General features: G+C 36.0%; 1 protein-coding gene and 1 non-coding gene across 2 annotated transcripts in view; one reads left to right on the top strand and one right to left on the bottom strand.

Moving 5' to 3' along the window:
* The window catches only part of LOC142342557 (S1 RNA-binding domain-containing protein 1-like), a 73,816-nt gene that overhangs the window by 22,995 nt on the left and 28,155 nt on the right, over nucleotides 1–22,666 (top strand). The window contains exons 3-5 of the mRNA XM_075393928.1: nucleotides 1,610–1,875; nucleotides 6,563–6,702; nucleotides 19,866–19,982. Coding sequence (XP_075250043.1) covers nucleotides 1,610–1,875; nucleotides 6,563–6,702; nucleotides 19,866–19,982 — 523 coding nt within the window. The remainder of the gene's footprint in view (nucleotides 1–1,609; nucleotides 1,876–6,562; nucleotides 6,703–19,865; nucleotides 19,983–22,666) is intronic.
* Nucleotides 16,421–16,492, bottom strand: Trnad-guc (transfer RNA aspartic acid (anticodon GUC)). The gene has a single exon. It is a non-coding gene; the product is annotated as a tRNA-Asp (tRNA).

The raw sequence follows: 22,666 nt of genomic DNA, 5'->3' as shown, positions 1-22,666 counted from the left end.
CTCATCGAAAATTTTACGTACTGGTCTGATATTATGAGGAAGGATTATTCCATTTGCGCCCATAATTACGTTTTCTGGACAACAAGACAATGTTTTTGTTATACATTCACCCTGTTTTACGAATTGAACATGACAAAAAAATCATTGTTTTGCTTGGAAGAATCCCGAACAAAAAGAATATGTTTAGTGACAGAAGAGAGATAACAAACAACTTTCGTTTTGCTCGAAAGCTGCGAATATGGCATGCCTTCAGCCAAATAAAAAAACAGAAAATTAAAAACCAATTTTGTTTGTAACGACGAAGGTTTGGCTCCTGCATATCTCGCATGAATAGAACCCACCAATGATTTAAATAAGAATTAAAAAGCGGCCCGATAGACTAGAAAAAAAACCAGAAAAAATGCTGCTTTCAGAGCTGCTGTTATAGCACTCTTTAAAATCAATAGAAGAACAAATGCTTTTTTCCTCCATTAAATTGTTGTTAAAAAATTAATCAGAGGCTCTTTTCATTGGAACTTTTTTTATTGGAAATTATGGGCAGATAATATAACAACACAAATCATTATGTCCGTATCCATGTTGCTTTTTTCGCTGTCTTCTTTATGCACTGTTTTGACAGTTTTCCTAGCATCAGGTATTTATTGCAAGTTCTATCACAGCCATCGTCAAGATCAACTTCACGCGGAATTTTCCGTTTGCTTCCAACAAATGGTCTTTTAATAGCTCTAAAGTCAATATTTTCCAGGTCTTCAATGTTGTTCACAGGCGCATACGATGTTGAGTTGTCACTTTTTGGTTGCTAAATAGTTTGAAAAAATAGGCAAAGAACCGGTTCTTCATGCGGTTCCAATGTTTCGGAAAGGTTGTTCGTGAAAATAGGGTTGTAGGAAGCTGCTGAACTGCAAATTTACTGGTAGCAGAAAAGTGTTCTCCGAAAAGGATCCGTTTTCATGTGAGTTCCATTGCTTCGTGCATTGGACTCTCTTCTTTTTACTGCAGAGAACCGGCTTCTAGTCAAAATACAAGAGCATATAGTTGGTCAAAACCACCGCAATAAAGTCGAGAAACGGTAGGAATGAAAAACTGACAGTTGAATGTGGAAAATCTGGATCATTACCTACTCCTCAACAATTGGGCATTTTTTCCATAATAGTCCAATGATGTCTGTTTTGTTAAATATAATGACTATTATAGGGTTAAATTCTGACAGTAATCAGCATCAAAGGGCGTCGATCAAGGTACAAATGTAGTTTGCAATTTACACAGTTTTGAAATTCAAGTTGGGTCAGTTTCAGCGTCATCCTGACCTAAAAATCATTAATAAAACAACTTTTAGTCTGCTTAGTGTCATTAATTGCTCTTCAATCACTATTTGACCCCTCACAGCCCACCGTCCGTCCACCTCCCATCGCATCTGTCTACTACTCAGACCTAAGCCAACCGCTCAGTGGCCGTTGGTTAACCCAGACACAAAATAAAAATTGTTCCCAACGAAAAAAAAAATCAAGCTATTATTGTTGTTGTTCTTTCAACCACCTTAGAAAATCCCAATGTTGGTTCACCCTAAGTTGCGCCGTTGTTTCGTTATTTTATTATCTGAACTGTTCAGATGATATTGCCTCACCAATAACCCGATACCTCAAAATGACGACCATCAACGAGGCGGGAGTTTCTATTTGGAGTGTGAGTTCTTCAGCTGAGAAAGAATTTCCAAATTTGGAAGCGGGACTTAGAAGTGCGATCTCATTGGCCAGACGTCTGCGAGATCCAATGAGTGAGTTGTCCAGAGTACCTCCTCAGCATTTGTCGGTTGGACAGTACCAGTTGGACTTGCCAGCTAGCAAAGTCACTGTGGCTATGAACGATACCCTTCAGGTGTGAAAAAAGCTGATTGAATCTATTTCACCCCCACCCACGATCTCAACACACACGCACAAAGGAGCTGCGAGCAGTGGCTTCCATGGTCTAAGAAGGACTGATTTTCTTTGACGGGCCTTATTTACTCGTAATACTTAGATTTGGGTTACAATTTTAGATAGTAAATTCCGAAATTTAAAAAAAAATTACGTTCATTGAAATTCTTTTAATGTAATAACCGATTTCAACTAGTGCCCCCAATGATTGCCTTCATTTTGTTGCAGTGACTATGAACTTTTATATACTCCAGGTGTGAAATTAATTTGTTTTTAAAGCTTAACCTTGCCGCAGTAAGATTTGAATATCTACGTGGTTTGAATAAAGATGCGCAATCAAATAGCCTTTGCAAGTTAGAACATGGCAAAAAATCAGGTCGAATCATTGAGCTTAAGTTTACAAAAGGCTATTTGAACAGCAGGGGCATCCTAGAAGATACTCTGTTTTTTTGTAACTGGAATACGAGTTGAGGTCTAAAGTGTTTTTCGAACTTCTCACTCTTAGCAAACGGAAAGATGTAACTTGAAATATCCAATGTCTACATATCAAATGAGAATCAATTTCAATATACTTATCATTCAAGTTGTTTGCAGGAAGCTGGGTCAACCAAAAGTATGTTCAACAGCTCTTGACTAATTAAAGATAGAAGTGAGCAGCAATTTTAGCTTTTTCCCCTTTTTTCATCCGCAATTTTTTGTTTTCAATTAATGGTTTTAAACAAAACTGGTTCAGGGCAGCGTACGTCTCCAATTGAGAATTTAAGGATAATGAAGAAATTATTAGGAAAATTAAGAATAATTCTAACGGATAACATCTGTTTCTTCCTAGTTGCGAAGTTTTTGTGTTTTAATGTATTAATAGCCGCGAAGCGATAGCAGGAGGCTATTGTTGGTCTCATCATGCTTCTTGTTTTTTGCTAGAGGCATCGTGATTTTCAGGCCATTAGTTAGTTAGATGAATTCTTTGGACGTGTAGTTAATTGATCTCGAACGAAGAACGTGTTTTTTATGCAAAGTTTTTGCCTGCCCGTTTTGTTCATATGAATCTCATTGTTTTGCCTTTTGTCTACTTTTTCTGGTTGTTCTTCTCTTTGTATTTTGCTTTTTTAAACAGGAAGATGGCCGTGTAATTTTACAGAACCTTTATAGCAAAATATTGACATGTAATTGTTTTTCTACTTAATTCTTCTCTATTTGATTTACAATTTTCAAAATCATGAGGATGCCTTTTTTTGCATTGTCCTTAACCAGCACGTTCTACTATTTAGCACATCTTCCTATAAATTATTTGTATTGAGTTGCTACCATAACCTATAGCTTTTTTGCTTGGGCTCTGAGCGTTGTTGAATAAAGGTTATAGATTTCATCCTCTTTCTGTATATTTTTCATTTTTGAGTTTGCGGTTAATATCATATAACATAATGCTGCGAGGAATTTGTTGGAGTTACTGTTTTTTTTCTTGTTATTTGTGATAGCTCTCTGCACTGATATTTATTCTGTGTGTTTTCGGTTCTCAGGTTTTGGTAATAACGACTTGATGCAATTGTGTTTCGAACTGTTTCTTACGTCTTTTTTTTTGAAAAATTTCATCTTGCTGTAGTTTTATTTCTTTGTAACAAAATTTTTTCCAACAAAAAAGTTTTATTAATTTTTTTGAGCTTTCAGCGACTCCAAAATTTTGTTTTCCTTCGTAAGGTTTAGTGTTCGGTGTTTTCGATAGTCAGTTGAATTTCTGAGATTGTGGTTGGTGGTTAGCTGGTCAGTTTTTTTCCATCTTAACAATTATAGCTAGTTTGCAACGTTACAGGATAAGTTTCTGATATTTTATGGCTTCTATCTGATGTAATAATTGTTTTTTTTGCTTCCTTCAATAATGTCAATACTGACTCTTTTAGCTGAGACAGAATTTTTAACAAACGTGATGGTGAGTTAAACAATAATTGTTTTCAGACAAAAGTTAATTGTTTCGACTGCAGCTACGATTTTGGTTGCGAAGATACAACGCTTCGAGTCACTTCTGGAATTGTTACCGTTGTGCTTTTATTTAATTCGTCTTCTTCCCCCTTTTTTGCGACCATTTGATCAAGCGTCTACAAGTGAAACATGGATTTCGTACAGTGGGCTCTACTACTCTATAGCTCAATATCACTGACGTCATTTGTTACCCTCGTTGATATGAGCTTTTACGTCTGCTGCGGTATAAGTTTTCAGCTTTTTGATCATAGATGACGTAGTACTAGCAAAAAATGACTTTTGCGCTCACTTATGGGATCATAGTTGGCATTGAAAAACTGCCAGCTCAAGGTGAAATTAAATAGTAGCCACCTGATCTCTGTCATAAACTCCTTACTTGAAAAGCATTAATGGTTGAAGTTTTTTGGTAGCATTTTTTGTTTTCATCGGCCCCAGTGGTCGTTTTAATTAATAGTCAAAACAGTCTATCGTGGTTTTCGCCCGTCAATCTTCCGACTGTGGTTGAAGAAGATTGCTCTAAATAAAATTGGTTTGTTAATAGCCGCAAAGCAGAAGCTGGGCTATTATTGGCCTTCTCTTGGTTTTTTATTTCGTCGTCAAGATTTTTGTTCCAACCAAATGACCTCACAATCACTTATCTGCTTTCTGTTCATTCTTTCATGCAATTTCAACTGAAATGCGTGCGTGACGTCATTTTTGCCTCTTAGTAGAGCGAGTTTTTCTGTTTGTTTGGGTGATTGAAATTTTGGTTACAAGCGACTTACCTCACTCTCAAAAATGACCATCACTCTTAAATTGACTTTTTACTCTTATTCGGAGAGATAAGGTCAAGTGAGTGTGTGTCACTCTAACTGAAGATTATTTGAGATCAACTAATAGATGCAGCAGTTAGTTATACAGATTCAGAATCAAAATATAAAATTTCATCTATTCTCATTTTTTTAACCTTTTTCTCTTGTCAATGAGAGTACTGATTTTAGTCTCGCTAGAGTAGTAAGGAGAGCGATAATCGAGTAGTTAAGAATATTAACTTTTTTCAAAGTGCTTTTTAAAGTGAAATGAAGGAAATGTGTTTAAACTGATTTGCTGTTTCTGAGAGCGATTTTTTCACATGCCGCAGTTTGACCTCTTTTTTCGCTGTTTTTCTTTTTTTTTCTGTACAAATACTTTTAAAAGGCAAAAGTTATGTTCTGATAATGCGTAGTTGCACTTGTTTAAACCCCTCAAAAGGCAACTAATGATTTTCAAAGACTCTGACGCTATTTGTCTTGATGAAATGATGATTTTTTAGTCTCACCAGTTATAGGTCTAAATGGCTCTTTTGAGGTGTGTTTAAACAAATTTACTGATTTGAGTTGAAATTAAGGGTTTTTACGACATTGACACTGACAGTTTGCGAAGAGTTGTAAGCGTTTTTTTTTTTTGGTTTTCATCTTTTGTTCTTTTCTGTCACTTAGTCTCATAATGGACAGCTCTGAGAAACTTTCTCATAGGTCTTGATTAGCCCAATTTAAAGCGTTTTCATATCAAACAGTTTTCACTACTTTGTCACCACTGGTTTTCAAAACATATTAGTTTTTCCAATTTTGCCTTTTTGTAGTTTTTTGTTGTTCTTTTTCTTAGAGTTTATCTTTTTGTTTTTTTAAAGAAAAACACAGATGCTGGTTTAACTTTTTGGAAACGACTTGTTTTCGAAAATTATGCGCAATTTTTGGATTATGACTCTTTGTAATTCTGTTTTGTCCCGTCGGTAAGCTTTTTTCTGAGGTCATAATTGGATGAAGCAAAACTGGGCAATTAATAGTTTGAGGTTTAGCTAATAATTTAATTGGCTTCGACACCATTTGTTTGCGACAATTTTTGAGCTTCTGAAAGTTGTGAGATTTTGTTGTGTGTTCCCTCAATTCTTTTAAGTTGATATTTACTTTCGATCGATAAACAGTGCAATAGATGTTGAAGAACTCGGGTTTTAGTAGCGTGTTTTATTGACTTTGATGCCACTTTTTTCAATGACAGTTTTTCATAAAATTAATTTTGGCCAAATGTCCTTGGTGTTGTCCTTTTATTTTGTCTGCACTGGTTTTCTACAAAGGAGTGTCTTCTGTCAAAACTAACATTGTGTCAAAGTTTTTTGAGGTTGATGTTGTTGGGAATTATGAACTCGATAACGCTATTTTGCCAACAGAAATTAAATTAATCTTGTTTTTTTACAGTTTTTGTTTATTTTCTGGGATGTCTTGTTGTTTGTTTTTTTTTGTGATCGGAGGCTTTTTAAGGAGTTGATTTTGTTCTCTTCAGTTGCTTCGATTCTTTGAATTGCAATTCAGGACTGCTGTGTTTTTTACTTCGTCGAATAAAAATTGGTCCGTTTTACCTCATTTTGCCGCTTTTTCGACATTTTGCGCGAAATCTTTTTGACTTCTCTAGGCTAGTTTCATCGTTCGCGCATTCTGTTCAAAGTGTTTTTAAACAGCGTGTTTTTTCACTTTTGCCTTTTTGCTTTTACGACAAGCTTTAGATCTCATATTTGTTGTTACCCAAAATTTCATTTCTCTAAACTATAATTACTTTGTCCATTGTCTAAATGGAAATTTTTGGTCTATTTTTACTATGTGCTTAATTTCTCTTTCGGATATCTTGAAATGGCTCTGGTAAAAAATGGGATGTTTTTTTAGGAGTTTGTGTCATTTGCTGGTGTAGACCTGAATACAGCAGCAGCACATGTACTACAGCATGTCGCTGGTTTGGGAGCTGCTCTGGCTGAAAAAATAATCAAATGCCGAAGTGATCTACCAGAGGGTCGATTTGTGTCAAGGTCAGTTTGTCTTTAGTCAAATCATTCAATTACAAATAAATAAAAAAATAAATTCGGTTTTCAAATCTAAGGACGTGTTATTGTTATTAATACAAACGCGTGACTTAAATTTGAGGGGACATCGAGTGATGCCTTGAATCAGTTTTCGTTAGCAATTAACAGTGACCTGTTACAAAGCACTTAAGAAAAAAATTCTAGTCGCAACGAAGCATAATAATAAAAAAATTATTAACACCCAACAAAAAACGAGACAGTATGACGAAAAACTATGGGTAGCCTTTGATCTCAGAAAATGGCTGAAAACCGGAAAATGAAATGACTATTCAATTGAAATTTAACAGAATGAATTATCACAAAATTGCCGTTTTATCCTTGAACAATTTAAGTCGTAATTAAGAGTATCTATTTTCACTCGCCCTTATTGAATTTTTTTTATAAATTACATGAAACGGGGGTGTGATCCACCCAATGGGCGGAACAGTGAGCCCCCACTATGAAACACAGCATCGTATGCCAATTTACCGCAAAAATGCATGCTCATAGCATCGTCAAACAGAAACAAGGCATAATAACTCTTTTAGAGCTGCGTCATAAAGTTAATTTGTTATGAATCTAGTCTCACCTCTGGCACCATGGCGCTGCTAGACCTAACAAAGTCAGTTGGCGGTTTGTAACCACGACACCCTCTGCGCTGCGCAGAAGTGAAAAACTTATTCTTGTGCGTATGCACGTTATTGCGTCCTAGTATGATTCGTTTTTCTTTTCAGCAATCTTGCTAGCTAGTTATTTTATAGTGCGCGTTGCGGACGGTCCTGTGCCCCATGCAGGAAAACACGAGTGCAATTACGTAACTCTTCTCGGCGTCAAGTATTCGTTGCTCATATTTGAGGCACTTCAACGACTCATTATATTTACGTTTCTACGGAGTTTTTCCGGGCATGACTTGGCAAGTGGATTAAAGATCTTTACATCGAAGAAACAACGGCTGAACCCGGACACCATAGGCCAGTCGCTTTAATGTCTAGTCTCCCGTTTTCATCAGTGCTAGTGGTCTTGTGTATAAAGGAATCGCCTTTAAGCAACTGAAGAGTCGGCTCAGCCGTGACATCATAGCAAACGTCTTTCATGATCTTAGCAAAGTTGTTGTGGATCTCGTTGTGTCTCATGTCTGTATACAACCCTTTGCACAGTGGAGAGCTTGTCATAGAGTGAACTTTTCACCACATGCACAGTTAATGGGCGGACTTTTGTCTTAGATGTTATCTAATGCAAAGCCAGTCTCTAAATTCGGACTTCGTTACTGTGAAACCGTAACGTTCAAGCGGTAGAGCTGTGAACCAGTTCGAGTTTCCTTTTTCTTTTTACGTGGCTTTGCTCGGTATGAAGGTTTTCCATAAGATCCTTCTTACGCGATCGAATTTTATTCGATCGTGCGGTTCCTTGGTCGTGCGTTTTGCGTTCTTGGGTGAGATGAGCACTTGCTGGATCCTCATCTTCATGAGGAGCACTTGCGGCCAGCGAAGCGGAGTACTCCGCTTCTTAATCTATTGGCTCCTTGAGGTTAAGTCTGCCCTCCCTGGTTGGTAGCGAATACAAGTCGTCGTGCGTTTTGAGACACCGGAGAGTCAAAGAACGACGGTAGGACGTGCGGTTGGATGTTGGCTTCCGAGTCTAAGATATTTCGTGAGTTTGGCGTTGTCCTAGACACAAAATTTAGTTTTTGTTGAAAACCTGTTGTGATGCATGCGTAAGCGTTCTGAGGGGATATTTTTGCTACCTGCCCCAATGTTTTCAAGTTGGAATACTCTCCAGCTGTGGTTAGATTAAAGTTCTCATAGGCTTTTTCATTGCCTAATACAGATCCTAGACCGCGAAGGCCGTCAACAATTTCAACTGTCGTCCCTTCAAACAACCTGAGAGCTTTGATCTTTAAGGACGCTTTTACTATTAATTGACACTTCGGGTCGTTCACGGTGTAGCCAAATGTATCTGCCTTGTTCAGTGAGTTGTTTGAAGAACAAGAGTAAGTTCTCTAAACGTCCTACTGCGCTGCCGTCGTCTGCATACTATTTTTGCGTCGCGTGCATTTCCTGGCCAAGCCTGAGCAAGGGAAGGGTGGCTACTCCATACATAGCCTTTGCAATGGGGTCCCCTTGATTTGTGCCCTCTAGGGACTGCAGTGTTTTACCTGCGACGTATAAATCAGACGGGGCTGAATATGAGTTTTGAACAACAAAACTCAAGGCAGGACAAATTCCCTTGATTTTTTCAACTCTGAAATTACGGTTGAGGCAGTTGAACGCGTTTTTGCGTCTGTTAGAAGAACAGCTTCATTTTCAGTTTTTTCAAAATGCGAGCACAGAGATTGAATTGCGTGTTCAATCCCGCATTTCTGGCCTAGGTAAAGTTGTGTGTTGCCACCCAAGAAGCGTAGGTCTTTTTCTATACGCATGATGATGCATTTGCCTTTGATGCGACGAAAAACTTCTCCTATGCCAATTGGTCGAACACCGGGGTTTTTGTTTAAGGGGGTTACTCTGCATGCGTTGTACGCTTCAAGAGATTTTTCGGACACTTTTTCAGTTGTCAGACAAACAGCAATTTTGGCTACCATTTTCGCTATGTTTGATGAATCTTCTTCGAAACAATTTAAAATTCGTCTCCGCTCGTTTGCGTCTTAACCGGACGCTCTGTGGCTGCAATGTTTTCAAGGCTGCCTTTTTAACTGCCGATGCGCCTATGTTTTTGAAGATTGCTGTGAGGTACGGGGTTGACTCAAGCGTTTTTTCGTCGACTATGTAATTGAGGTCTTCTTGGGAAGGAATTGAATTATATACGTTGAAGCTATCATTATTAAATTTTTGTTTTAAAATTTTACGCAAATCTTGATTTTTCGGCATGTACAGAGTTACTAAAATTGTTGATCGGTCCAAAATCATATCGATATTAGTTGAATTCTTCTCTTTTTCCCGGAAACAGCTTGTTGTCAATAAAGAGTCGTCTGATTAGCATATATTTACTCAGAAAATTTTGATAAAATGGATTAAAAAGACCCCTGACTAACGTTTATATTGGTTTTGTTTTCTTCAGATTTCGTGTATTTGAAATCATGTTAACCGTATCGTATTACCGATATCATATCGTACCAATTTTTTGCCTCAACGCTATCGCTATGTTGCCAAAATTGGATTACTGGGGTAAGATATCAGGCGAAATTGATGAGTTAAGGTGGTCAAATTCCACTGGAAGTTATAGAGCTATAAGACAAAAAAGCTCTGTCTTTTTCCAAATGAATTACACTGTCACTTAACGTTGAAGCTTGAGATTTTTCGATTGAATAAAATATTCTATGGGCTGATTGATGAAAGTTAATAATTGAGTTACGATCTTATTGATGTACCAATTGCATGCAAATGGTATGTGAATTCAAGTTGAGAACTTCAAATATTTGATAACTGCAACGGAAAACTGAAGAAATATTTTTGATAACCACGCAAATTGTAATTAAATTTAGATTTTTTCAATTAGAGTCCTTGAAAATTTTGGTGTTAAATGCCTCTCACAGGACATAAGTTATTCCGATCCTTAAGTACGGTGCCTGACTTACTGATACCGCTTGTATACTCGGTTTTGGTGAGTTTATCTTTCGACCATGAGTTTGACATTGGTTTAGGTAAGCGTACCTAATTGCGCCTTAGATGGGTAGGCTGGCTTGAAATTTTTAAGCTGGGCATGCAGACTAGAAATATGTTTCCCCGAGTATTAAAGATAGTTCACGAGCAGGAGCAGGCTTTGAAGTGACAAATAATGAAGTACCTAAAAAGATTGGTTTTATTTCTGCAGCCTATCTAAGTGAAACGTAAGTGTCGAAGGGCCCTTCTCTTTTATTTCCCCCCACGCACGTCCCCCACTTATATATATAGCATAATGCTTGGATTTCATGCTCACATAGTCAATTAAACATAAACGGCCTTCACGTTAGAACGATGCAGCGAAGTTTAGAAATTAACGCTTATGTAAGAAACAAGGAGGCTCGTTAAGGTGCGTTCGCACATGATGTTCCGACCCGAGCTCATCTACATTTTTGGCTTCATTGTCAACCAAATGAAGAGATAACAAAAAAAGATGTTTGAGTTTAAAAAAACTTACAAAACCTAACTACTAATTGAATTACATAATGCCTTGCCTCATTAAGCGCTCACGAGATCTGCCATTAAAAAGACTACCAGAAAAAAAACAAACAACAAAATAAGCAAAAACAAAAATTTCACGGCAAAAACTCAATATCTGAATTTAAAAGCACCTAGTAACAACGTCAAAATGCAATCAGAACTCAATTTTAACTACGAAAATTGAATTTTGCCTAACTAGACAGTGACCAATGAAACCCCTGTAGTTGGTTAGATTAAGCCACAGGAACGGACTACAGAAGCAGAAAAACTCAAAAAAATACAAACAATTTCCGAAAACACAAATTATTGAAGCCATTAAATTAAAATCATTAGCTTTTATCTGGATTTTGTATTTTTTTCTGTTTTTTAATACTAATTCAACTAAAGTTATGCATCGGGTAACATCAATCATTCAATCCTCAATTACAAGCTTATGAGACCGGTCAGCATTCTACGGCTACCTAAAGAATAAAACAGGCAAAAACAGCCAATTCAAAAAAATAATTGACCGAGAAAAGTGTCGAAGCCATTAAGTTTTCAGTAAAAACTTTTCTGTTCAATTAATTTTTTAACAACAATGGGATTTTTATTTTTTTAAACACTATGACTTCAAAAAAATCAATTAAATATGAACAAATACATTAAAGCCACGAAATTTTTGAGAAACCCGTAGCATCAACGCCATTAAATTCATTAGTTTTCAACGGAAGGCATTAAATACGCTAAATTATGCCTCGATAAGACAAGAAGGATGTAGAAGGATGTTTGCCATTCATAAGACATTACGATAAGTCATTGACTATGAAAACATCAACAAATACATGCAAAATAAAAAATCACTAGAAAGGTGCAAGAAGAAAGTGTCGCAGCCATTTAAATCATAAGTTTTTCTCTGAAAACTTTTTTTTGAGCCATTGAAAGTCTTTTATGAATCAATGGGAGTCATCGATATTAGTATAAAGTGATAATATTTCAAAAGGAACCATAATACGAAAATATCCAAAAACTTTTTTTCGAAATCTTGAGGCATTGAAGCCATATAACCAATAGTTAGAAGATAAAAGGAACCATAATACGAAAATATCCAATAACTTTTTTCGAAATCTTGAGGCATTGAAGCCATATAACCAATAGTTAGAAGATAAAACCGCTAACCAGATTATTGTTGCTTGCAGTAGGAAAAAAGGGGTTCCTGTCATTACTGAAACTGACTTACAGTTCAAGAAAGTAAATTTATGATTGGTTAATGTTAAAAATTTTTTGTAAATTTATTTTCAAAGTCTTAACAGCCATTAGCTGTCCACTCAAAGCACTAGATAGGTTCTTTTAATGCCCATAACGAAACCTATTGCAATTTGGTCATCGAGTCAACGAATGCAATATGACTCCAAAAATTTATTAAAATCTCAAAGAAAATCAAAATTTCATTTAAAATTACGAAAAACTGGAAGTCGAATCCATAAAAAAACATGAGCGGTTCCGTGAAAACGAATTTTCTGTTCATTGGGCTTCATTTGACTGTAAATGAGGGTGATCATTGAAGGAACCTCGATATGAAAAGTGACTAGTCTCTGGGTGACTTATATAAACAAAAATTTATGAAAAGTTTTAAAAAAGCTCTCAAATAGAATTTGATTTTTTTTGTAGTAAACTTGAGACCAGAAGTAGTCTATTTATTGCCTTTCGTCTATTATGAACAGAAAATTGATTTGTTTTGTCGCATGAAAACTTATTCTGAATTACATTTTTTCTAGAACAAATCATAATTTGAAGAAAGATTACTCCAAAAGTGAACAAAATCATGCCAAATATCCTGTGTTCTTACAAAATTTCAATCCTCGATAACTTCTCGAAAAAAAAACGAAATTTTAAAAAAATCTTTTTAATTTCAAATTCTGCGCTTGACGAGCTTTTTAATGATAGCACTCTCATTTCTCTACGATGAATATATCGATCGGCCAAAATTGTCTGAACAAAAAAACCATTCGAGTATATAGTTCCTCCCCCCCACAAGTGGGGTTGGAATAATTACAATTTGCATAAAATATAAGCAATGATTACTGCGCCTTCTTTAATAGCCGCGAAGCTACAGCTGAGGCTATTATTGGACGCCTCTTGGTTTTTAGAATCAAGTGTTTATATTGTGTCGGTGTGCTGTCTTTTGTTTAAGATCTGTTCGCACGTCGGCTTTTTCACGTCAAACAAGTCAAATTAGAGTGGTGATTTTAATCAGGCTGGAGTAGTTAACGCAATGAAAAAGAGTAGGTTGAAGGCTTTTTCATTCAAAGAAACCTTAAAGTTGAGTGAGGTATCGGTATTTGAACAAATTTTGGGTTTTTGAAAGCAAATTTTTTTACGCGGCAATTTGACTTCTGTTTACATTTTTCTTCTCTGGAGTACTAAAAAATAATACATATGTGTTCTTTATGCGCCTACCTGCAATTGCTTGGATTCATCAGCGGGTAATTAATGCTTTTTATGGCTGTGACACTTTTTATAAAATACTAGTGAAGATTTGATTTCTGCCCATTTGACATTTAATGTTTATGTTGTCTTATCGCATAGAATTATTATTGACAGGTCTTATTGGTTGCCAATGAGGCATAAATGAACCTAAATATTTGTTTGAGTTCTTGGCTAGTGGTTTTCATGATATTGGCACTATTTGTTCTCGCATTTTGGGAGCATTTGCTGTACATATAGTTGTGTTATCATTTATTATTATTAAGTACGGGTCCAATCGGTTTCTATCAAAGTTTATTTCAATTGATTTCATTGTTTCTGTTAAAGTACTTGTTTCCAGGAAGCATTATCAATTTTTTTTAGTTTTGTGAGTATTTTGTTAACATTTTGGTATCTCTTAGTTGCACCAATCAAAGTTCTGGTCTTGCTAAGAATGATCAAATTGATTGAAACAAACGTTTCAGTCCATTGCATATGATTTTTATGACTTAAACGTTGTTTGCTTTCAAAAACATTTACAGGGTTTTGCAGATTTTTTTTCGACTCCTAGGCGCTTTATCACCTAGTGTCGTTGATAACAGATCTAATTGGCTTGCAGTGTGGTTAAAGCTACTAAAATTAGTTTTTCAGTCCGTAAGTGCAAGAAGGAATTGGCGAACTATTGATTTTTGGCCAAGGTCGGACTTTTTTTCTTATCGTTTATGACTCAATAGTTATGTCTCATCTCTCAAACGTTTCAGTCCAATGCTTATGCTTTTTGTGACCAAAACGCCGCTAGCTTTCAAAAATCTTTAGTAAAAAGTTTTGCTAATGTTTGGTCAAATCATAGCTCTATTGTCACCTAGTGCCATTGATAACAGATTTCATCTCCTGGTTGTGTGGATTAATCTAGTTTATTTTCAATGTGTAGTTGTTGCTTTACTTGACTTTAAAAATTTGTTTTCAGGAAGGAATTAATTAACTTTTGCATTTTTGGCTACATTCGGTCGTATTTTTGTCTTATCATTTAGACTCAATAATTTCAGGCTTTGGATGCTTATCAAGAATAATTGGACCTAATTAGTCGCTTGAGTTCTTAACCGTTCTTTTGTTTTCATTCCGTTTTTGTGTTTTTTCCCAAAAAACATGAAGTTCACTTTTTAGTTTATTTTGTTTTGTTGTTCCTCTTTTGATATCATTGGTTAGTCTCCAAAGTTACAATTAGAAGGGATTTAATGACTTCTAAAATTTTGTAATATGCTCTGCTTAAGTATATTTACATGTAGTTTTGAGGTTCTATGATCTTGACGCCACTAACAGAGATTGATTGTTGCCAATTTCTTTAGTTCTTGCAACTTTTTTTCTATCATTGTTTGCCACATTGTTATTGATGTGTGTACTCATTCTAAAGATTCGTAGAGTCAAAGTTCTGCTAGTGTTAGAGATTCTTAAAATACTAATTTTTCTTAAAAAATACTACAAAATTCTAATTGTTTTTGGTTTTTTGCGCTTTTTTCTTATAGTTTCAAGGGCGTTGTTGTCTGTCTTAGTTTGATCTGGCTATTAAATTGTTATTTTTCAGGTCCTTAGTTAATTGACTTCTCTGGATTGGAGTTCAAGACTTGTCCTGCTTGTTTTTTACAATTCAAAGAGTTTGAATTGTATTGGGGCGCTGTCTTTTTTTTTAAGATCTTCTCACACATTTTCATGATTTTTGAAGTCAAATTGGAGTAGTGATTTTGGTCACGCCGAAACAGGAAGTGGAGCGAGCGAAAAAGCGAGTGGTTTTGCGGCGTGAAATTTTTTCGCTCTAATTTTAAAGTAGAGTGAGAAAACGGTGTTTGAACAAAATTCGGTTTCTCGGTAGTGGTTTTTTGTTCACATGCGGCAATTTCACTCTGATTTTTACTGTTTTTTTCGAGTTTTTGGATCGGATTTGTTTCTAAATGGTTTTCTCAATCCATTCACAGCTCATCATAGGCCTAGTTTTTTGTTTGAATTAAATTTTCATTTCTCGCTAGTGTTTTTTTGTTCACATGCGGCGTTTTGACTTTGATTTTCTGTTTTTTTCTTATTTTTTCATCTGATTTTTTTAAATTGATTTTCTCAATTCACTCATAGTCCATTCTAGGTCTAGTTTTTCTGTTTAGTCAATGAAAATTCTTTGGATTGTACGTCAGGACTTGTCCTGCTATGTTTTCTATTTCGTCGTCAAAATTTTTGTTGCGACCATATCCCGTCACAATCACTTCCGTCAAAATCTGTTTTTGATCATTCGTTCATGCAATTTCAACGTGTGTGACGTCATTTTTCACTCTTAGTGGAGCGAATTTTTTGCTCTGTTGCATGACTAACTTTTTGGTCACTTGTGACTTGCCTCACTCTGAAATTGATTTTTTTTTACCTTACTTCAAAGACCGAAGGTTATTTGAGAGCAGCTAGGAGAAGCCGCGATAAGTTATACAGATTCTTAATCAAATTATAACATCTCAGCATTTAATAAAAAGAATTTTTTGTCTGTTACTTTTACTATCTTTTTGAGACTGCATATCTACGAAGCTATTGCTGCTATTTTTGGCAATCTACAAGCTATGTTTTTTATCTTTTCCATATATCTTCTTTAAAGATATTCCACATTATTTTTGCAACCCCAGATTATAAACGGCATTTACAATTAAACATAGACGGCATTTACAATACAGCAAAGATTTGAAAATAAGGCGTGTGTAAGAAATTAAAATTTGAATATAATGTAAGCGGCAGTTGAATAATGCGTGTTATTTTAATCATTTCGTTATTTATCTTGTCCAAGAACAGTTTTATCAATCTATTTTTGGGGCAAGGGGGAAGGGTCAATAACAGAAAGGACGAGCTTCTGGGGAAGAATATATCTGGCTGAAAACTTTTGGGTCTCAAGACTCAAAAGGCTTCTGCGAGACCCTCATGATAACTGGTATGATTACCACGGCTGGGGAGGTGGTATACGTTATGCGGCTGGCGGAAAAGAGCAAACTTTTTGTGTTCATGAAAAAACCGGCTCATGCGCGGTGCTCTGACAAACAAAAAAACTGCATTTTATAGTAGGCAATATTGTGAAAAAAGGACTCTCTGTCGGGGAATCGAACCCCGGTCTCCAGAGTGACAGTCTGGGATACTCACCACTATACTAACAGAGACTTAATGTACAGAATTCTGGCACATTACAAATTCAGTTTGAACTGAAGATAGCTGAAAGCGAAGTGTGCTTACTCGAAGTGTATATAGTCAGAGCCTAAAATAAACCATTTATTGAAATTTGTAGAAACAACATTCATATCTAATTGCCTAGTGTTTGGTACTACTATAAGCGATCGCTGAACCAATCATTTGTCAGTTAGAGATCGTAACTAATCTTTGCTCAGTGTAGATTTTAGTAGAACTTTTTGATTAATTGCTCTCAAACGAAGTTATTAGCAATTATATTAGTCCTGTTGGTTTTTTAATGCGATTTTTCGCTTGATCGATTTTTCGTCTGACCTATTTGACTTTTCAAAAACGGGATAAACAGGTAGCGCCAAGCGGGCATTAAGTTCTCTTAGAGCCTTTCAGCTCACTAGTCTCCAAGTAAGCGATTCTGCGATTCACAGAAACTGTTTTGGAGACTTATACTTATGGTGTGAAAGGCGATTCTTAGACGTTGACCTCTACTCGCGTCACCCCCCCCCCCCCCCCCTCACTCCCCCCATACCCAATCCTGCACATCGTTCAGGTCGTAAAGACCCCGTGCTGCCAAAGACCCCCTCCCATCCCCCCGTCAGGCCCCGGTGCACCCCCCCCCCCCCCCCCCCCCTCACTAATCATCTGTCAGTTACGGCTTGTTATAGCCAAATATTCGTAGTCTTGTTTTTGAACATTCTTTTGATTTCTTCTGAGCGACTCTTTGTAATGGTTACGTGACTCTGCTTGAAGTCACTGAGAACTTCTGGCGTTTATCGAGAACTGCAAAGAGGTTAGAGATATTAAGACCGAATTTCGAAGTGACGTCTGCAGAGTCACGTAACAATGCTTAAAACACAAAACGCGCACGTTTTAGAATGGCGAAAGTCAACTGAAGTCAACGTCTGGCTAAGTAGCAACTTTGGCATTTTAACTTCTGGCACTGCAGACTTTCGGCATTTTAAAATGCGCACGTAATTTAACACTTCTTGAGTGACTCTTTCAATTCTTGAGTAGCAATTTTTCCGACGTTAGTCGATTAGCTCTTTCAAAAACTATGAGCTTTCCTCTTAATTTTTCTTCTACATATATGTATTTTCCTATGTCCGCAAGCTCCCTTGTCTAGCATTTGCTCCTTAATGTGTCTCGCAAATATTTATGATGACTTGTACCCATAACTTTTAGTTTTTTTGCTGTTCGTTTTTGAGGGTGTCAAAATTGTTAAAACTTTATCTTTTCCCTTATTTTTTTTTTCATTTTTGTTCTTGCTGATGATTACATTTAATCTATGGTTTCAAGGAATTGTTGGGCTCATTAAAGAAATTGTTAGACTCATTATTACAAAGCTTTGATATTTAGTTTCTGAAAGTTTTGAAGGGGACTAATTTTTGATAATTGATTGTTTCTTGCTTTTCAATTTTAATCTCTTGCCTTTGTCATTTTACAGGACTAAAATTGTGTTCCAAGTTCTAAAAATTTTCCTAGTTTTACTTTTTTATTGTTTTGAAACTAGTTTTAAATTTTTGAATGAGTTGTTGTCAATTTCAAAAATTTGGCTTTTTTTGGCGACCAGATTTCTAATTATAGAAAATTTTTGGACATCAAGAAATTTTTCAATGATGAGGGAATGAAAATTTGTCTGCTGAGTTAGTTCTCTTTGTTATAAATGATGTCACAATCATTTCTATTTTTGCTAGCTTTAATGATGTCAATGCTGATTGTTTTGGTAAAAATTGTTCTAAGTTTTGCCATTCAATTGAATTAGCTGTGGTGACCTAGAGAATTGTTGTTTCCTGACAAATTTTGCAGACGTAATTTTTGCGGCAATAAGGGTTTGGTTGATCGCGTAATCACGATGCATCGTGTAGCCTCCTGAACTCTTCCGGCTTTTTTTTAATTCGTCGACTTTCCTATATTTGATACGAGCATTCGATCGCGTAATAATTACTCAAAGTGTGACTTTCTCCGGGGACATTTACCGCTTAGCAACTGATTTTGTGTGCGTGACGTCATTTGTTAGTTTTTTCTGAGTTTTTGGTTCAATCGTGTGATATATTTTTTGATCAAGCATGACTCACCTCACTCGGCTCGCACACTTGACAAATCATAAATAAGAATTCGATCTCCAATTGAAACCCAAGAAAGATCATTTAAACTATATAAATACATTGCTATTTTAATACCTTGCAATTTTCTTTCGAAGACACTGGTGTCGGAATATTGATTTGAAAATCAGCGTCGAAATTGATTTGAATATCATTTTTTGATTCTTTAATAGCCGCGTCCTCAATTCCAGGCGGCTAATATAGCGCTCCTAATTTTTTTTCTTCGTCTAACAGATTTTTGTTGTGTCTTACCCTGACTTCTTGGAATTGAGTCTTGAGTTTTTGATTTCGAAAATTAATTTTGGTATCTTCTCCGTTTGTGCCCCCAGTACGTTATGCGCCCCCAGTACGTCTATTAAAGGACTGCTGGCCGATCTGTCTATCTAATCTCTTTAGTTGTTTCAATTCATGGAAGGCCCCAAGCGTCTATCGCGGCTATTTTCCGGCAATCTGCCGGCTATGTTTTGTTTTCTTTGTTATCAGTGGTCTTTTTTCAACTGTCTATAATGCACGGCAATCTGCGGGCTATGTTGACGTGATCTGAGAAGTCAGAAAAAATGATTATCAGAAAGGAAAATTCATATTACAATTTCCCTCTATGTAGAGTACCTCTGTTCTTTTTAGTTTTTTGAAAATTTTTAACACTGAGGATATTTTATAATATTTGATAACTATTTTATTAAAGTTTTTCACGAATTATAATTTTTACTTTTTTTTGTTATTTTATGTTTGTTCTTTTCGTTTCTATTTAGCAACTTTCCTGTAGTGAAGTCAACGCTAAAACTCTTTGTGATAAAGATGGTGTTTGATATATAAGAGTGTATGTAAAGTGTAGTCAGTTGACATTAAAAGTCAGTTTTTGTCATGGTAAAAAAATTTTTCTCAAAAAATTTTGATTTTGTCCTTGATAACTCAAATAGTATGCTGTCAGTACATTTTCTGTCAATATGTGTTGTTTCTAATGAAATCATTGTTCAACTTATTGTGGCTTTATATTTTCATGCCCATGAGTTCTTTTTCAAATACAAACTGGGCCTCCGTTTCCGTTGCTATTTTGACTTACGTATTGAGGTCTTAGCTAATTTATGCTTTATGAACAACATTGTGCTTTTAAATTGGATGCAGCATATATTCCAATAATTGCCTACTCTCTTTGTCAATGAGATAATGGCTCTTTGTAACCTCTCGCGGTTTTTTCTGTTCAACATAGATTGAACTGTGCAATGAGTCGATGTTCATTTCCTTTTAGGGAACATTTACGACAGGCAGTGAAAGGGTTGGGAGCAAAAACATTCGAACAATGTGCTGGATTTGTCAAGGTGTTTCCTGCGCATCAACAGACCTATGCTACTCAAGAAGACAACAGGTTTCTATTACTTTTTAACGGATGTTGCTATTGATTTGCGATTCTAGGCATAAGCACTGACCTCGCCCGGCGCCAAATGAGAATGAAATGAGAATTAGCGCCCGGGGTTAAATTAAATTAGCGGAACAGCCTGATTGGTTCAAACTAAGATCTCAAATATGACAAGTTTAAGAAATGAGCATGTAACTTGAGCCAATATTTCATGATTGACTAAGTATAATTTAATCATTCAAAAGGGAATAGCTTCAAAGTGCAACATGTAGACTTACCCTGGTCCTATATCACATTGTTCCTTCATAAAGCCGTAAGCATCCTGAAAAGCATGTGTTCTCAAGATCTTAAAATTTTTCAAACAGCCGTGCAATTTACTGTCGCCAGGTCCTATCAAACCACCATGCGGAGCCAATTTGTTAATGATTTGCAGATCGGTGTTGTGATCAATAAACATAGACTGCTGAAAACGCATTCTTTGTTCTTTCGTTCCTAGGAAATAATTTAGAAACAATTTCAAAGTTGCCTAAAACTTTATTATTATCAGGAATATTTATCATGAAAGTGATTACGTAATGCATTTACAGAAAATGATTTGCATTGAAGATTTTCTTTTATCTGCTTTCTTTTGTTTGCTTTGATGACTCATCGGAATTTTCCTCGTATACTTCACAGCTATCATCTAATGGAGCATCCCAATATTCCCAGCATCTGTACTCTGCGTAGTTCATTCCACATTGAACTTCCAAATAAACTGAGTTTTCGGTTCTGTAAATCGATCCCCAGCCAGTTGCTAATATATCAATATGGTCTTCCAAAGTTTGTTTAAATGGGGAATCCGTACTCTCAAGGCTCTGTTTTTGCCAAAAATTCTCTGGTAATGTATTATGCTTGCCGATTCTGTCATGGTTGCAGATTCCAGTCGTCTATTTGGGCAAGATCGTTCATTCTTCCACACTATATCCATTGCACTACAACGCTTAGGCGATATGTCCATTACTGTATCAGCGTTTCTTGTGAACAGCTCGAAGATATCTCCTCGTCTTGTATTATCTGATGAATTAAATTGCAAGAATTGCTCATGGAAGGTCTGGGAAGAGCTGGTTGGCGCAAAAATTCTGGCATTGATCTCAAAGAGGACTCTCATGAGGCATTTAGTAATCTTCATGTGTTCTTGATTATTGATTGAATAGCCGAAAATGTGTTGGTGCTCAAATGGTATGTCATTGCAACATCTGAATTGCTGCTGTGTCTTTTGTGGCTCATGGTTAGCAACTGCAAACTGCCTTTCCGTAAATTGTTCAATCCAATGTGCTAGTGCTTTCGGCTGAACTTTAGTGGTGAGGTTGCCCTCTCTTTGATCAACTTTGCGTCTCTTCGTGGTTAATTCAAAGGAAAACTGAGATGAAATTAGGACTGAGCACTGTAAGCAATAAATCGGAAGTTATCCGAGGTTTCTGGGCCGTTTTTCGTAGTTATTTTTGATTAATGCGAGAAATTTATTTAAACACAAAACTGAGATAGTTATGATAAAAAAGACAAAACTGATTTAGTTTTGTTTGTTTATATTTGATAGATTATAGTGGATTCCAAAAGGCAACTTGAGCCAGTTGATTATGCGTTTACGCGATTTACCATCTGGGCCATGTTACCGCAATCGTTTTATAATTTTTATATTACTCAGCTTCGCCTTTAGTGTGATTTGGTCTAAGTAGTTTTTGTTATCCGTAGCTGGGCAGTAATTGAATGCTTCTAGCAATAAGCTGTATGATTTTGAAGTTGGTTCGAGACCGTGCTGCAGGGGATCCTATATCTGCTGTAAATCACCCCAAATTTTACTACTATGGTTTGCGGACACATATTGCTCCACTCAGAGCTCAAATCGATAACTCCGTGAGTACAGTATCCCCTAACGGGGAACATGAGCAGACGTTTATTTTGCTGTTCATTGGAACTCTTACTCAGAATTTTTTAAATAATGCGTTCAAGCTCAATCAATCAGAGCTTGAGATAGTCTTCGCCGATTTTTAGATTTTATGGTGTTCTACCCTTGATTTCTTTTAAAATTACTGGAGTCCTCTGTTTTACAATAATTTTGTCCGCTTGAGGTTCATAGTACAAACTTTAAATTTTTTTGAGCTGAAATTGACGGCCCTAACTTAAAACTGATTGTATGCGAGAAACGTTTTTCAAAAAATTTTTTTAATGTATTTTTTGTAGTGATTTAGTTGCTGACTTTCTTAGCCAAACAATTTTTTCCCTTAGTCACAGCTGACTAATTCACTGCTTCAAAACAGATCGATTTTTGACTAAATTCTGTGAACAGTTCCGTGAATTTGACTAAGTTCACAATTCGAATAAATGAATTCGGAAGAGATTTAGTTGTTTTCCGATTTAATGGCCACCACAACAGGCGCTAAACAAATCGATGAAATTGATTCATTTTGATCAAGACAAATTGAAGTGACAGCTTACATAGATTTGTTGTTACAGCCGCGTTTTGTTATCATATCAATTAGTGCTAAACTTGCTTAAAAGTGCTTTATAATTTTTACAACTTCGTATTTATTGCCATGTCATTGTTAATCTTCCGTGGTTATCTTGCCCAGATCTTTTTTTTTGATACCCATGCAAGTATGTTGCAAGTTCGTACCAATCTTGTTGTTTTCCGGGCAAGTGACATTTCAAGAGCT

The sequence above is a fragment of the Convolutriloba macropyga genome, chromosome 7, assembly GCF_964194025.1.
Source record: "Convolutriloba macropyga chromosome 7, txConMacr16.3, whole genome shotgun sequence".
NCBI lineage: Eukaryota > Metazoa > Xenacoelomorpha > Acoela > Convolutidae > Convolutriloba > Convolutriloba macropyga.
Note: the sequence above shows the minus strand (reverse complement) of the source record. Positions and strands in the feature narration are given on the sequence as shown.